Source organism: Pseudopipra pipra, chromosome 10 (assembly GCF_036250125.1).
Source record: "Pseudopipra pipra isolate bDixPip1 chromosome 10, bDixPip1.hap1, whole genome shotgun sequence".
In the NCBI taxonomy this organism is placed as follows: domain Eukaryota; kingdom Metazoa; phylum Chordata; class Aves; order Passeriformes; family Pipridae; genus Pseudopipra; species Pseudopipra pipra.
In genome coordinates, this window is record NC_087558.1 from 23,917,824 (window position 1) to 23,932,966 (window position 15,143).

Below are 15,143 nucleotides of genomic sequence, written 5' to 3' on the forward strand. Positions count from 1 at the left end.
TGCTCGGCCACCTGAGGACACAAAGCATCCAAAATGTGGCTTATCTCCCGTCATTCTGTGCCACGGGGCACTGGGGCGAGTCTGACACTTAAATCTAAGCCAGAGAGGGGCTGGAGAGCTTTGGGTGTTGGGCAAGAGATTCCTCTGGTCCCACTTGGGTTTTTCCATGCTGGATGTCAGTGGAATGGGGAAAGAGGCTGTGACCCCCGAGCAGCGACATCTGACTTTGATGGGATGGACCACACTTTGGGAGGCCATGTAATACCCTAAAAGCTTTAGAGTTTTGGAGGGGGGAAAGGCAGTTAAAAAAAAAACAAACGACCGACCAAAAAAACAAACCACAAGCCAAAAGAAGAGAGCATTAGCCAAAGCGTGTTTATAAGGAAAAGCCTTTTCCCTGCAGTGGTGGGGAAACACACTCCTGCTGCCCCAGCCAGCCTGGCAGAGGGCTTTCCATCCCCCCTCACGGGGCTGAACATGCCGCAGGGAGATGCGAGAGGGGAGCGCGGCCGCATAGGGTGACGGGCTCTCCTACCACCCATGGTCACTCTGGAAAGCCTCTGTCCACTTGGAGGTGTCCATGAAGATGGAGGAGGAGCTGTGGAAGAGCCAGAGGCAGGGCAGGGAGCCCTCCCGTGTCCAGAGATCCTTGGCGCAGTCATACACCTCCATTTCTACCCGGTAGTCCCCATCCATGCCCTTCCAGTGGCCACCAGTGACAAAGAGACGGTCGCCCAGTGCCACCATCCCACCGTTCTCATGGAGCACATGCAGGAGCTGCACCTGTGTTGAGGGGCAGGGTGAGATGTGCAGGGACTCCTTGGTGACCTCCCACTCCCACTGCAGAGGACATCTGTCCACCAGATGTGTCTCCCTGCCCCATCCCCTCTGTGAGGTTTGGGGCCCCTGGTGCCTAGTGCAGGAGGGATGGGGGAGCAGGGGAAGAAGGACTGGGGCATCCTCAGCTCCGCAGGAGTTAATAGAGCCAAGGGATGAGTGGGCAGGAGGGAGAAGGGGTGCTGGCACCCAGGGGGAGCAGGTGAGAACACCTTCCCCACCTCCCTGGGAGGGTGATTTTGCCTGGCCCCACATCCCACAACCTTCTGCCAGATGTTGGCCTCCGGGTTGTACACGTAGACCTTCTTGGTGTTGTCCCCAATAAGGTAGATGAGGCCGCGCAGGGTGGCACAGCGTGGGGCCGAGAGGTACTTGGGGATGAAGGGGGATGTGATCACACTCCACAAATCTGCAAGGAGCAGGCATTAGCAGCATGTCCCACCCTTGGCTCTCAATGCAGCTGCCAGTGACTGAAAAAAGCATCGCTGAGCCCATGGCTATTTCAGGGGGAATTTGAAAGGGAGGAGGCAGAGTAGCCAGGCAGACCTGCACCCACAGTCCCTACCCCAGGCGAGGGTCTTGCATAAAAAATAGAGGGAATGGGGACATGGTTTGTAGTGGTGCTGTGGGATGGGGGAGAGGCTACCCAAGGAGGTGGCATTGTCACAGGGGGTTAGTCTCTTCCTAAGGCAGGCAGCCTCCCCCACCCCTATGCCCCAGAGATCCCACTCCACTAAAGCTCGGGTCCAGGCTGTGTCAGATGTCTGTGACTCAGGTCCGTGCTGCCAGCAGCCGTGCTCCTGCTGGAGCCGTGTTCCCTGCACCCTGTTAGCACCTGCCCCCATGCCACAGGACCATGCCTGAAAGCACGGGGGGGGTCAACTGCCTGGGGTGACCCCCCTCACCACCCTCCCCAGGACAGTGCTGGTGGGTTGTGGTGGCAGGGTCCCCTCTCACCTTGGACAGGGTTGTAGCACTGCAGGGTGAGCGCATTGTACTTGACGGCACAGGAGCCCACCAGGTAGAGCTTGCCCGAGCAGCTGGCGGCTGCAAAATTGCTCACGTACTTGAGGGCTGGGCTGATGGCACACCAGCTCTTGTTGTAGGGGTCATAGCGCTCCACCTCCACCACGTCCACCGTCGTCCCTGCAGGGTGACGGGACGCTGCAGCCACCCCGCTGCTCTGGGGCACCCAGGAACCCCCACCCCAGCAGCACCCACAGGGTCTTTGCAGCCTTACCCCCAATGACGTAGATCTCACCATTGAGGACAGCACTGGTGTGGTTTGTCCGGGCTCTCAGCATGGAAGCGATGGGCTTCCAGAGGCCGTCCCTGGGGCAGAAGCACCATGCCTGGGTCGTTGACCACGTATCATTCTGGGACCCCCGGGAGCCGCCTGGGGAGAGACGGGTCAGATGGGGCACTGTCTGAGTGCAGCTGTCCCTGGGCATCTCTTGCCAGCATCCGGATTTGCCAAAGCAGGGAGTAAGAAGAGGACTTTGCTCAGAGAGGAGACTCGGGCCTCAGGCTAGTGCCTCGTGCTCATGTTTGTCCTCTACCATCCATCCCTGTTTCTTGAAGATGCCCACCCTGCACCAGCAGCCCTAGAACCTACCTGTGACATACACATCGTTGTTCAGAGTCACCAGGGAAAAGCCCCATTTGTTGTAATCAGGGAAGTCGGGCAGAGCCATCCATCGCTCTGAAACCCAGCAGAATCAAGTAATGACCTCCCAGCCAGCAATGGCACTTCTTAAGCCACCCCAGTTTCAACCCCATCCCCCACCTCAACCAATGCCCCTTCAAACTGACACTAGTTTGGCAAGAGGTGGTTTTGGGGTAGACAGAGGGTTAATTAACATGGGGGAGAGTGAAGGGGGAGGTGGGCACTTACTACTTTTGGGGTTGTAGAAGGCAAAGTTCCTGGAGGCAGCTGGCATCTCCAGCTCCCTCCCCTCATCTTCACCATCCTCCAGCACACGGCCGCCAACCACCACCAGCACCTCCTCCAGCTTCTGTGGTGGGGTTGGGGCGTTCTTCGGGGCACCAGTGTTGCTCTGCCCCTGATGTAGAGGCCAGAGCAGAACAGTCAGGCTCCTCCCTCCAGGCTCAGGAAGTGGGATTTGGGGGCAGGGGATACCCACCATGGTGCAGGATCGAGCGACGAGGGCCTTAATGGCATCTGAGTCACGCACAAGGGGCTCAGTGGCAAGTAGGTTCTGCAGGTACTGGTCAGGCAGCGAGACCAGGTGGGTCAGCTCCAGCAGCTCGGGCAGGAACTGAGCTCGGGGCCCTGGGTCGTGGCGTACCCAGCGTAGCACAGCCTCGACCAGGCTACGTTCCTCCTGCACCTGCAGCTGGTCATTGGAGAGGTAGGTGGCCAACCTCTCCTTGGAGAGCTGGAGGAACTCCTCCTGCAGAGAGACGGCTTCAAAGTTCTCCTGCAAGAAAGACCAAGCCTTGGAGGAGACCTCAGGGCAGCCGTGGCTCTCACCGAACTCACAGATACCTAGGCAGTTGGTGGCGTCCATCTGCTGCCGGAGGTAGCGGCTGCAGACCTTCTGGATAGCAGGGAAGTGGAGCTGGCTGGAGGTCCGCATCAGCCCTTCCACGTTGCCCTGGTTGATGGTGACCTTCCCTGTGTAGGCGAAGTTGAGCAGCATCTCCAGTGCACTGGGATCTACCTCCTTCAGCTCCACCCGCGCCGCGATGCTCTCGGCAAAGTCTCCAGAGAACATGGCATAGAAGTAATGGCTGCAGAGGGCCAGGACGCCACGGTGGCAAGGGAACTCCTGCCCACCCACCACCAGTGTCACATCGGCCAGTTTAGGGTTGGTGCGCAGCTGCTGCAGCCCCTCCAGCACGCCCTGGGCGTGTGAAGGCAGGCAGAAGTCAAAGTCGTCCACATTCCTCACCATGGTGCTGAGGATGGCCGCGGGGCCTGGCAGGCAGCACCCGAGCAGAGCGAGGCGAGGGTTTCCCTGCCAGGAAAAGGCGATAGTGTCTCCCTTTCCCCCTGCCCCGGCACCCCCCTCGCTTTCCCAGCGCCCGAGTCACGATCAGCAGTGGTGGCAGAAGTGCTCCCCGCAGCGCCCCCACTCCCAGGCCATGGTTTCTCCTCCCCACGCCGCAGCTGCCCTGCTGGGGCTGCGACCGGCCTTTCGGGGGCGATTTGTGGCTGGGTTGAAGTCCCCCCGGCGCAGTCGCTCCCGCTCTCACCAGCGCTCCACAGCCCCGGCCGGCCCGCGGGAGGGAAGTGGTCACCGTCCCGGCGCTGGGCAGGGACACGCCGCGCGACACGGGATTAGCCGGGACAGGGGGCCACAGGCTATTTTTAGGCAGCACCTGGACACCGCTCCCTGCTCTTAAAGGCACCGCACGGGCAGAGCCGTCGCCACCGCCCATCCCCGTCGCCCCGCGGCGTTGCTGCCTTTAGTAAAGCCTCCCCCTCGTGCGGGGGTCGGCTGGGCACCGTGCCTGGCGGTACCCGCTCCCACAGCAGCCCCCTCCGCCCTGTCCGTAGGCGGGGGTCCCCGCGATGCCCCTCCTCGCTCCCCCGGCCGGGAGTGCCGGTGCCGGTGTAAATATAGGCCCTTATCTCACTCCGCGACGGCGGCAGCCGGGGACCGAGACACCCGACCCGGGGCAGGGGGGGATCGAAATGCTGAGGCAAGCCCCCTCGCTCAGCAGCTTTCTCCATCGCCCCGGGAAACCTCGCTCAGCTAGAAGAGAACCGAGAAGGTGTTTATTGCATCCCGCGGCCTCCACAGCACTCCGCAGCCCGCCTCCAGGCATCATTCCTCCAGGCTGAAGATCTCGGCCTCCTTCTCCTTCCAAAAGGCGAAGCTGCGATCGATGTATCGGCAAATCTCCTCCCCCTCCTCCCCGGCCTCCCCCGGCCGCTGGGCCGGGCTCTGCGAGGACCCGAAGTACCGTGCCTTGATGTCGTCGAAGCCGTCGCGCCAGCTGCGCCTCCCAGCCGCGATCTCGTCGGTGACGGCGCGGTGGAAGGCGCGCACCGCCCGCCAGCCGTGCCGGCCCAGCTGCTCGAACACCTCGAAGCAGAGCAGGTGGCGGCCCCGGCGCTCCTCGGGGGGCAGCTCCTGCTCCAAGATGCGGAAATAGCCCAGCATGAACATCTCCAGCGACAAACTCTCGTACTCGGCTGGGCCGCCCCCCGCCGCCGCCACGAACTGCTCCGGTGACAGCAGGGCAGGGGCGGGGGGCGGCGGCGGGGGGCGGCGGCAGACGGCGTCCCGCCAGGAGCCCAGGAGCCTCTGAATGGCCGCCCGCTGCCGCTCCAGGCGGGCCGCCCCACTCCCCGCCGTCTGCCGAGGGTCCCCGGCGGGCCGGGGGGGCGCGTAGGCGGAGCGTCTCCAGTGGCTCAGGAAGAGCATCACGATCCGTTCCTTCCTTAGGCTGCCGCACACCGGCCCCGGCCCCGGCCCTGGCCCCGGCCCCGTGCCGCCGCCGTCAGAAAACGCCTCCTCGCAGCTGATGCCCGAGTCGCTGGCGGCCTCCGCCTCGCCACCCCCGGCCGGCGCGGCCCCCGCCGCCCCCCAGGCGGGCTCGAAGGCGCCGCGCAAGCTGCGGACGCAGACTCCACACTGCCGGATCTCCCGCTGCGCCAGGCTGCCCGCCGGCTCCCGGGGCTGCACGCCGGCGGCGAGGGGAGCGGGGTCAGCGACAGGGGCGGCGGCGACAGCGCGGGACCCCCAGACCCCCTCGGCGTGGCCCAGCAGCGCGGCCAGGCTGCTGACGGCGCCGGCCAGGCGGCCGCACCAGAGGGGCAGGGGCTGCCCGGGGGCGGGCGGGGGGCTGCGGACGGAGATGCTGAGCAGCGGGGCGGGCAGGAGGGCGCGTAGCTCCCGCACCAAGCGCCGCAGCTCGCCCTGGTACACCTCGCCGCGTCGCCGCAGCCGCAGGCTCTCCACCGCCCTCTCCAGCTGATGCAGGTCCGCCTCGGTCAGCAGCTCCCCGAAGGGGCCCAGCATGGCTTGGTGGGAGGGCGAGAAGCTCCAGGCGGCTGCATCCTGCGAGGACATCAGGTTAGCGACCCCTGACCGCCCGCGCCCCCTCCCCGCCCCGCGCCCCTCCTACCTGCCCTCCCGCCGCCTCGTCCCACAGCCGGGCCCGCAGCCGCCGCACCATCACCTGCCGCTTCCACTCGGGGATGAGCCGGCCCCGCTCGTCGTGCGTGGGCACAAGGGAGTCCACGTCCGCCTCCGCGGGGTCCGACCCGGGGGGTCCCGCCGGCCCAGCCACCCCGTCCTGCGCGGGTCAGAGTCACGGGGGGCTCGAAGGGCTAAACGGCGGTCGAGAGGACGAGCCGGGGCCCGCGGACCGAGCTAGCGACCTACCGGGTGGGCGAGGAAGGGCGCCGGGATCCTGGCCCGCTGAGAGGGCTTGCGGAACTTCAGCTCCGCCGGCACCGACCTGCTGGGGTCCATCCGCCGGGCCGAGCAGCTGCGGGGGACAGAGACACGAGCCTCCTCCTGCGGGAGGGCAGCAAGGGGACGTGGGCCCCAACATCCCCAGGGTCCCCCAGGCATGACCGGCTGAGGGGTGACTCGACACATCACCCCAGTTCTTGCAGGGAACCCTCCCCGGGGGAGACCCACAGGTGGGTCTGCTTCCTTCAGAGAAGAAGCTGAGGAGTCCCTGCGGGCCCCTTTCCCCCAGGGATGCACTGCAACACCCCTGCAGCCAAGGGCCGAGACCAGGGCCACCTCATGGCCACCAACCCTTCTCCGGACTTCCCATACCCCCGGCCTGCCCTCCCTCTCTCTGGAGTGATGGGCTGGCATTCTCTGGGGACATGCCCACTGCCCCAGCCCAGCGGGGTCTTACCTGCTGCGGGGGGCTGAGCTGGCCGCTGGGGACCCCTGACGAGGTTAGGGGGTCTGGTCCTGCCTGCCCTGCCCTGCTCAAGGAACACCCAAAAGTGGGTGCAGCTGCACCCCCAAAGTCCCTGTGTGTGGAAGAATGAGCAATACGGGGTGTGAGGGGAGGCCAGAGTGGTAGGGCAGCCCTGGAGAGGGCAGGGGCCAGGGCTGCAGCGCTGGGGCAGGGCACAGAGGCATTGAGCGTTGTATTAATATTTGATGGGGCATCGAGTGGCAGCACCGGGGCTCAGTGGGTGGAACTGGCAGTGTTCCTGGAGATAGTGGCTCGGTGACTTGGCTCCAAGCCTTGTCCTGCTCCTGGGCCAATAGAGAATGGCTGAGGCTGGGGACAGAGGAAGGCTTTTGCATTGGCTGGCACTGAGAGCAGGTTCTGGCAGTGGGTGGGGGATCTTCAGCAGAGGGACCTGCTGTAGCACTGCCTGGGCATCTGTTATGGACATTGAGCCATGTTCGTGTTCTTCTCCTCCACCGCCATCCATTATATATGGCCAGGACAGACTCGTGGGGCTCACTTACATGTGAGAAATTCAATCAAGGGGCTGGAATAAAATCAAGAAGCAGCAGATCACAGCCTATAAACACAGATGGGCTGGCAAGGATCCATTACAGATTCAGCCTCTCAATCCCTCCCTGGCTTCAGTGCGGGCTGACACTCGGCTCTCATGGTGGGATGAGCCAATACCATCAAGCAATAGAGCTGCAGCACCAGTGCATGTTATGCTTTGCTGTAGGAGGGGGGGAATTTGCTGAAAGCCCTTTGGCAGGTGGCTGTGCCAGGGCTGCCTCCCCAGCCTGGAGAGCTTCCCCCCGGGAAAACAGCCCTCCACAGTGCGGGGGTGTGCAGGACCACAAGAGGAGAGGGGAAGGTCTGCCCCAAACCTCCATGTCAGACTCTTTCCTGACCATGGTCCTCAGGAAAGCAGACACCAGCCCCTTCAGGATCTGCTCAGAGTCCCAGAAAATTCTCCCCTTTCCCTTTCCATTTCCCTTTCCTTTTTCCTTTTCCCTTTCTTTTTCCCTTTCCATGCCTGTAGAGATGAGCAAAGTGGCACAGAAGCTGTTAGGGATGGGTCCTCTCCTCCAGTTCCAACATCTACATTCCTCCCTCTCTACTAGTTCTTCAGCCATATCCCACTCTCTCTCTCCAAGTTCCCACAGCTGTAGCCTTCCCTCTCCCACAGCTCCCCCAGTCCTGCAGCAATGAGTAAACGTGCAGAGGAAACCAGGCGAGGCCCCTGTCAGCATCACATCTTTCATTTCAGGGGAGCCCTGGAGGCACGACTTCAAATGGGATCAAGGAGAGGCAGCGCACATCCCCTGAGCCAGCTCTTCCTCCTACACCCTCTGTGACCGCAATGGACCTTCCTGCTTGCTCTGTCCTGCTCTTCCAATGCTCTCCGCACACGACATAGGGGCATGGGAGGATTCTGCTCCCTATCCCCACTGGAGAATCTCCGGTGACATCCCCAGGACCCACACCCTGAGCACCACCGGGATCCCCTAGGATAATGCCAGTGCACACCTGGGACCCCTGCACACGGCAGCCCCAGGATATCTCTGCAACTGCCCCTTCCAGGCCAAAGGGAACCTGGGAGTGCAGCAGATGGGAGCACAACCATGCCAGCCCCAAAGCACAGCCTGCCCGCGGTCTCCAGGCTGGCACAGCCCAGGGGCACGTGCGAGGAGGCAGCAGGGTGGGAAGTTGGTACTCCTGGGGAAACCCCTGCAGGGAGGGGCAGGAACAGCTCTGGGCTTCTTCAGAGGAGACCCCCTAAATACGAGGCCCAGCCCGGCTGGGGCCGCTTCTCCCACGGGCTGCGCAGGAAGGCGCCCTTTGGCCAGGGCTGTGCCAGGGCTGTGCCAGCCTGGAGAGCCTCCCCATGTCCCTTTCCCCTTTCCCTTTCCCCTTTGCCTTTGCCTTTTTCCTTTCATCTTCCCTTTCTTGGCTGCATCTCCATGGGGATGAGCAAAGCAACACAGAACTACTAGGAAGGGCCATTCTCCCCCAGTTCCAACATCTACATTCCTCCCTCTCTACTGGTTCTTCAGCCATATCCCACCCTCTCCCACAGCTCCCACTCCCCCAGTCCTGCAGCAAGGAGCGAATGAGCAGAAGAAACCAGCTGAGGTTCGTGGGGTTTTAATTCAGAGGTCCCATGGAGGCTCCGGTTCAAAGGGGATGAAGGGGAGGCAGTGCATGTATTCCCCCGAGGCCAGCTCTTCCTCCCGCAGGTGATGTCATAGGGGGATTGTGACTCTGGTGACATCCCAGAGCTCCCAGGGACACACTCGGGGCACAGCCATGACCTCCCCCGTCCACACAGACAGAGCCTGTGACACAAAGCCCACCCGGCAGCGGGCTGCACACCTCGGCGTTTGCCCAGCTCCCTTCCAGGGCTGTCCCTGCTGCTGGTGGGCTTGTGCCAGCGTCACACTCAGCAGGACCCACTCTGCACAGCTGGTTTCCAGGACGTGTGTCCTGCTGCCTGGGGCTCTTGCTCCCCAGGGGAAGGACTCTGCTTGTGCCTTGGTTGAACTTCCAGAGGCTCTGTCAGCCCCTTTCTCCAGCCTGTCAAGGTCCCCGTGGGTGCAGTGTCATCCTCTGGTGTCTCTGCAGCTCCTGCCCACGTGGGATGCTCAGCAAACTTGCTGAGGGTGCCCCGGGCCCCATCATTCAGGCCGCTGGCGAGAAGGCAGAGGAGCAGGCCCAGCACCGGCCCCTGGCCCACAGCCCTCATGCTCGGCCGCCATCTTGGCTTCACGCCGCTCACCCACACCCTCTGCTTACAGACCCGCAGCACCAGCAATTAAAATGAGTTCTTCTCAGGCAGGTACTATTTGCAAAGTTCGGCCTTCCCTAAGCCTCCTCTTTCCCTAAACTCATGACAAATGTCTGGGTGATCATTTCTTGTCCCCAGTGAGCCCCACCCTGGGCACGACCGGGATCCCCTGGGGTAGCGCCTCTGTACCCCTGGGAGCCCTGCCTAGAGAGGCCTCAGGATACCCCCGTGACTGCCCCTTCCTGGCCACATGGCACTGCCTGGGAGTGCAGCAGATGGGAGCACAAGCCATCCAGCCCCAAAGCTGGAAGGACTCAAAGGGTTGGAAGTCTATACTTTGCATCCCACCCTCTTGCATCAGTTGGTGCCTTTCATTTGCAAATTTTCATCAACACTGAAAAAGCATCCTAGCAGTATTGCTTAGGTTGGTTTCATCCTTCACCTCTGCCTTGTGAAACTTCGTTTTGTCCCTGACTCCATCTGAAACATGAACAACTCCTGTGGATGCAACAGGAACAAACATCTGGATAGCAGCTGTTGTGAGTGAGAGAAAAAAGAGTGGCAGCTATAACTAGGAAGTAGTTTGAAAAAGCATTTTGGAACAAGTGCATATAAACCTTGATCTACGGAGCCTTTCAAGAAGGAGAGGACATTGCATTGAAATCATACACCACAGTCATGAAAAAGAAGAGGAATGAGTTGGATGTTGGTCACCCCATTTTCATCTTACCAGTTTGCACTTTTCTCCTGAGCTAGTAAGGCCTGTATAAGGAATGTGAACAACTTCCAGCTTTACTCCAAAACTAAATGTGATCCCATTACGCCCCCGCTCTTGATCAAGGCATACGTCCCAAAAACTCCAAGAGTCATTACAGAACTGGGAGATAGCAGTGCTAATTTAATTCTTTTCCCTGTCTCTGAACCAAAAAAAAAAAAAAAAGCAGATGCAGTGGAAATTCTAGAATTGTGTAGTCTAGATGATGGAAGGGCTGCCTAAGCACTGATGAGTTTTACTGGCTATGCTCCTGATTTGTTAGCCATAGCCTAGTGACATAGTTGTGGGCAGCTCAGATGTGCTTTTTGGGTAACATGGTCTTTCTGTGTGATAAAAGATTAAAAAGATAAAGATGCAATCAAAATAATTTTGAAATTATTATTTACTAAATTTTAAAATAGATGTAAACTATTTATTTCCAAGGTTCAGGATGATTGGTCTGGGTCACATAATAGGAAGAACAGCATTGATTTACTCTGGAGCAAGTGCATGTTGAAGCATGAATGCCTAAACAAGAGATGGAAGACGCTGGGAAGTAAAAAAATGACATTTAAACCACATACAGTAGGTCTTGTGTTTTCCTCTTAGAAGTTGCACACCATCATATGAAATTCAAACCATTTTATCCAGGGAAAAGAATAGTTGTTCTAAGAGTAACCCTGAAAAGAGCTTTCAGGACATGAAGCTTGAGTACAGATCAAGCTCCTAAGAGCACTTAAACCCAAAAGAGCCCTGCTTTTTGTGCTCTGAGAACATTCTGCATACAAACTCTATAAAATCCTGCTGACTTGAATATTGTCCAAGCAGCTCTGAACACAGGGATCCCTCCATCCTCAGACAAGTAGAATAAATTATGCTATTTGTTCATAAATAAATGCCTCTCAGAGGGTTGTGCCTACTGGACCAGATGGGGGGAAAGAGCCAGCTACTCCCACCTCCTGCTTGGTTTTCAGTGCAGTCACAGCAGTTCCAGCATGTCGTGCACTGCCTGCTCTGGAGCAGAGGTGGTGCCAGCCCTGGGAGCAGTGCTCAGTGAGGGGGAAACACTGAGCAGTGCTCACTGGCTTGGGGAAAACAGCTCAGGTCAGAGGTTTTCCTCTGGTTTCCAAGGGGCATGTGCTTTGCCAAGGGCTGTGTTCCACAGGGGAATGCCACCCTCAGCCTCAAGCAAGGAATCTTAAAATACTCTTTCTTGGCAAGTTAAATAACAGGAGCAGTTCCTAAAGGATTTTTATGGCTTACGGAATCTGCTACCTTTGAATTACAATGCCAACGGCTATCAGCATAAAGCCAAAGTAGATGAACCGTTCAACCCTGATCTGCTGAGCACCTGAAGCAGCCGAGACGTGGCTCTGGCTCTGGCTCGTGACTGTGCAGAGCTGAATTAGAAGCCAATAAGTGAACATGGAAAGTAAGAAGTCAAGGGGAGTTCACAGCAAACAGTTCTCAGCATAGGCTTGAGAACCCACCACTGAGAACAGTCACGGACCTGACCTTCTCTCTGAAATAATAAGGGCGCCTTTGTGAAACTGGTCTTGGGTGCCTGCAAACCCCTCCCGCGCTCTGGTAGGTAAGCCAGAGGTCCGAGTGGGAGAAGTGGCCATCTGCTGCTAAGAGCATCTCCCAGGAAGTGGGAGGCCAAGTTCCAGACCTGCTGTTCCCACACGCCGAGAGGTGCCCCAACCCCAACCCCGCCGCCCCCGCGCCCTGCCGGTGCCCGCCGGAGGGCCCCGCTCTGCCCGCTCTGCCCGCTCTGCCCGCTCTGCCCGGGGCGGCCCCGGCAGTGACGCGGAACCGGCAACGGCCGCGCCGGGGCTGCTGTTGGTAACGGCCAAGATGGCGGAGGCGGCGCGGCCGCCCCTGCCCGACTCGGTGCTGCTGCAGGTCCTGGCGCTGCTGCCGCTGCGGGACCGGCTGCGAGCGGCCAGGTAGGGCCCCCCCGGCGCCGGCACCGGCCGCCTTCCGCCTCCCCGCCCCGGCGCTGACGGCTGATCGCCTCCCCGCAGGGTCTGCCGGCGGTGGCAACAGCTGGCGCAGGACCGAGCGGTCTGGACACATGTGGATCTGAGCCCTCACCGGGTACGGGCCGCCCGTCCCACCGCTGCGGGCAGGAGCTGAGGGGAGCGGGGGGATCACCCCCGCGGGCAGGAGCTGAGGGGAACGGGGGGATCACCCCCGCGGGCAGGAGCTGAGGGGAGCGGGGGGATCACCCCCGCGGGCAGGAGCTGAGGGGAACGGGGGGATCACCCCCGCGGGCAGGAGCTGAGGGGAGCGGGGGGATCACCCCCGCGGGCAGGGGTGCCCCTCTCCCTGCCCACCCCCTGCAGCCAGGCCCTTTCCCCCCGCAGATCACCCGCCGCACCCTGTGGCACCTGGTCCGCCACCGCCTCCCTGACAGCCTGTGCACCCTGCGGGTGCGGGGCACGCCCCGCTCCCTCGGCAAGCAGCGGCTCCTCTCCCCGGCACTGCTGGCTGCCCTCCGCAAGCACTGTCCCCAGCTCCATCGCCTGTGCCTGACCGAGACAGACCTCCGCCACGTCCCTTACGAGAGCATCCCCTCTTCTGTCACCACACTGGAGCTGAACCTCTGCGACATTCCCGATGCCTGGTTCTGCGTCTCCCCTTTGGTGCCACCACCACAGGTACAACACCTTGCTATCCACAGCATTCCCACCTTTTCTGACCATCATCTTCTTGACATTTCCTCACAGAACCACCTGAAGACACTGAGCCTTTGTGGCACCTACCGCATCACTGATATGGGGATCCAAGCAGCAGCTCCACACCTGGAAGAGCTGGAACGCCTGATTCTCCGCCACTGCATCATCGGGGATGCTGCCATGGTATTCATTGGGCGCCACATGAAGCAGCTCCGCTACCTGGAGATCAGCAATGCCTACTTCCTGACAAACAGGGGGCTGGTTTCTATTGCAACACTGGAGCACCTGGAGACCCTGTGCCTCGACCTCTATGATTTGGTCTCCCTTGGTACTGTTATTGCTTTGTTGCAAGTGCTGCCTCGCCTGAACCACCTCAAATTAGGCGGAACTTGCTTTGAAGATGAAGTCCTCCATAAAATTCAGGAGAATTTTCCACATTGCGCCATATCTCACACTCCTTGACAACCTGAAATGTTATCCTTCCTTACTACACTTGAAGTGCTCCTTTTTTGGATAAAGCCTGATTTCTTCTACATAGTTTTGAGACAGAATTCTCATTGGCCTTAAAACATTAAGTTTTTCATGTAAATACGTTAAGCTTGTCACGTAAATAAGTTTGTTACAAAATTTTTGGTAGGGTTTCTCCCTCCTTGTTTTCCATGGATCGGAGGAATAGGAAAGATGGGAAGCACATCGAGCCTTTGGGAACCCCACTGACCAAAAACTGGCTGAGGGGATAACTAGTTTAAACTCTGTCTTCTCCTCTTTCTCCACTGCTGAGGATCAGGCAGCAGCTTAACGAGGGCAGAATTCAAGGAGCAAAGTGAGGTTCCCCTCCTACCACTGAAAAAACAGATCTGGCAGCCAAAAACTCATGACTTCCAGTTCCTTCCCCTTTCCTTCAAATTCAGATCTTCATGTCAGTCCCCAGACAGATTTTGGTGCTGGGGGTTGCACACCTGGTCCTGAGAGCCAGACATTCCATTTGCCCACGGGCATTGCTGTGGCTGCTATTACCTCTGGGTTTTGCTGGGAACATCCATTTTCCTCATCACCTTTTACTGTCTGTGTTCTCTTTCTCTTCCTCCTCCTTTCCCACCCTCCCAATGTCCTAACACCAGAGAAGTGACCAAACGTTATTGTTATTCGTAATTTTATTCTATATTTTAAGCAAATACTGTATTTATTAAAAAAAAAATTCAAGCTTTTAAGTTTAATTTCAACGTTTGTTTTTAGGGTGGCTTGGTTTTTTTCTAACTTGGTTCTGCATCTCTTCTGTCCCTTAGGACAGCCTCCCTTGCAACAGGAGCATTCTGTAGAAGCAGAGCAGGATGAACTAATGCCTCAGCTAAGCTTTTCTGCCCTGTTTTCACCCCAAACACCCCCTGCCCTCCATTCAGCTGCAGGTCATGCAATAAACTGTTGGGTTTCAGATGGACCTGGATGGCAGTGACCCTCCCTGTGGTGAAATCCTCATTGCTGTTGCCTGGCCTTTGTGCCCTGGTCTCTTTTTTGTTGCTAAACCCACTCAGAATAGCTTCAGGGCAAATATCCAACGGTAAAATGCCCCAGCTCTGCTTTGGAAAGCATTCCAAGGCTGCTGGCTTAATAACTACTGCTCTGTGTTTATCCCAGACAGAAAGATTAACACTGGTGGAATTAGCCTCGTTAAAACCTCCAATGCTCTCTGTCCCAGCACTCTCTGGGCATGGGGAGGGGCAGTGCAACAGGAAAAGGGAAAACTAAAAACAGTAAAAATCTGTCAGTAAGGCACAGTCAAGGCATAGTCAGATGTAGCAAGAACCTCAATGTTTTCCCAGTCTTTGCAGCAAGATCTTTGTGATCCTGATGGCACAATAATGGAACTTAATATCCCACAGTCCCAACTTGCCCGCTTTTCATCATCCAGCTGCTAAACAGGGAGCAGCAATTACAAGTTGACGTGGTGCAAAGTGGGGTGCTTTAGGTTTGGAAGCGGCAGGGGAGCTGCAAATATCTGACGACCACAGTCAAATTAGGGGAATAAAAGACTGAAAGGGTCTTCAATCAGCAGTTCTGGTTCTGCTCACCTTCCTCACGCACCTACTGATGCTCTTGGAGGCTTGTTCTCCACATTTATTCCTTCTGATTTCAAAATTCAGGGGGTTTCTACTCAGTTATCTCCATTTCATCTTTTGCTGACCTT

At 58.6% G+C, this 15,143-nt stretch overlaps 3 protein-coding genes across 7 annotated transcripts; 1 reads left to right on the forward strand and 2 right to left on the reverse strand.

The window, feature by feature from the left end:
• Positions 1-351: 351 nt before the first annotated feature.
• Positions 352-4,475, reverse strand: KLHL30 (kelch like family member 30). 2 transcript variants are annotated; one of them, XM_064666905.1, is made up of 8 exons: positions 4,057-4,475; positions 2,982-3,818; positions 2,732-2,900; positions 2,453-2,539; positions 2,078-2,233; positions 1,795-1,983; positions 1,101-1,246; positions 352-783 (listed from the first exon to the last, which is right to left on the reverse strand). In XM_064666905.1, exons 1-8 carry the CDS (start codon positions 4,240-4,242, stop codon positions 532-534), a joined length of 2,022 nt encoding a protein of 673 aa, XP_064522975.1. In that variant the 5' UTR covers positions 4,243-4,475; the 3' UTR covers positions 352-531. The 2 variants fall into 2 exon arrangements, with proteins under 2 accessions (XP_064522975.1, XP_064522976.1); XM_064666906.1 differs by lacking the exon at positions 1,101-1,246 and having other exon boundaries at positions 658-783.
• Positions 4,476-4,560: 85 nt separating this feature from the next.
• ESPNL (espin like) lies at positions 4,561-11,976 on the reverse strand. Of its 3 annotated transcripts, XM_064666908.1 has the most exons (4): positions 6,688-11,976; positions 6,198-6,303; positions 5,938-6,108; positions 4,561-5,870 (listed from the first exon to the last, which is right to left on the reverse strand). In XM_064666908.1, exons 2-4 carry the CDS (start codon positions 6,285-6,287, stop codon positions 4,632-4,634), a joined length of 1,500 nt encoding a protein of 499 aa, XP_064522978.1. In that variant the 5' UTR covers positions 6,288-6,303; positions 6,688-11,976; the 3' UTR covers positions 4,561-4,631. The 3 variants fall into 3 exon arrangements, with proteins under 3 accessions (XP_064522978.1, XP_064522977.1, XP_064522979.1); XM_064666907.1 differs by having other exon boundaries at positions 6,198-11,976; XM_064666909.1 differs by having other exon boundaries at positions 5,911-6,108; positions 6,198-11,976.
• Positions 11,977-12,076: 100 nt separating this feature from the next.
• FBXL12 (F-box and leucine rich repeat protein 12) lies at positions 12,077-13,491 on the forward strand. Of its 2 annotated transcripts, XM_064666918.1 has the most exons (4): positions 12,077-12,226; positions 12,305-12,377; positions 12,647-12,940; positions 13,010-13,491. In XM_064666918.1, the coding sequence occupies exons 1-4, from the start codon at positions 12,135-12,137 to the stop codon at positions 13,418-13,420; spliced, it is 870 nt and encodes a 289-aa protein (XP_064522988.1). In that variant the 5' UTR covers positions 12,077-12,134; the 3' UTR covers positions 13,421-13,491. The 2 variants fall into 2 exon arrangements, with proteins under 2 accessions (XP_064522988.1, XP_064522987.1); XM_064666917.1 differs by having other exon boundaries at positions 12,078-12,226; positions 12,647-13,491.
• Positions 13,492-15,143: the final 1,652 nt, after the last annotated feature.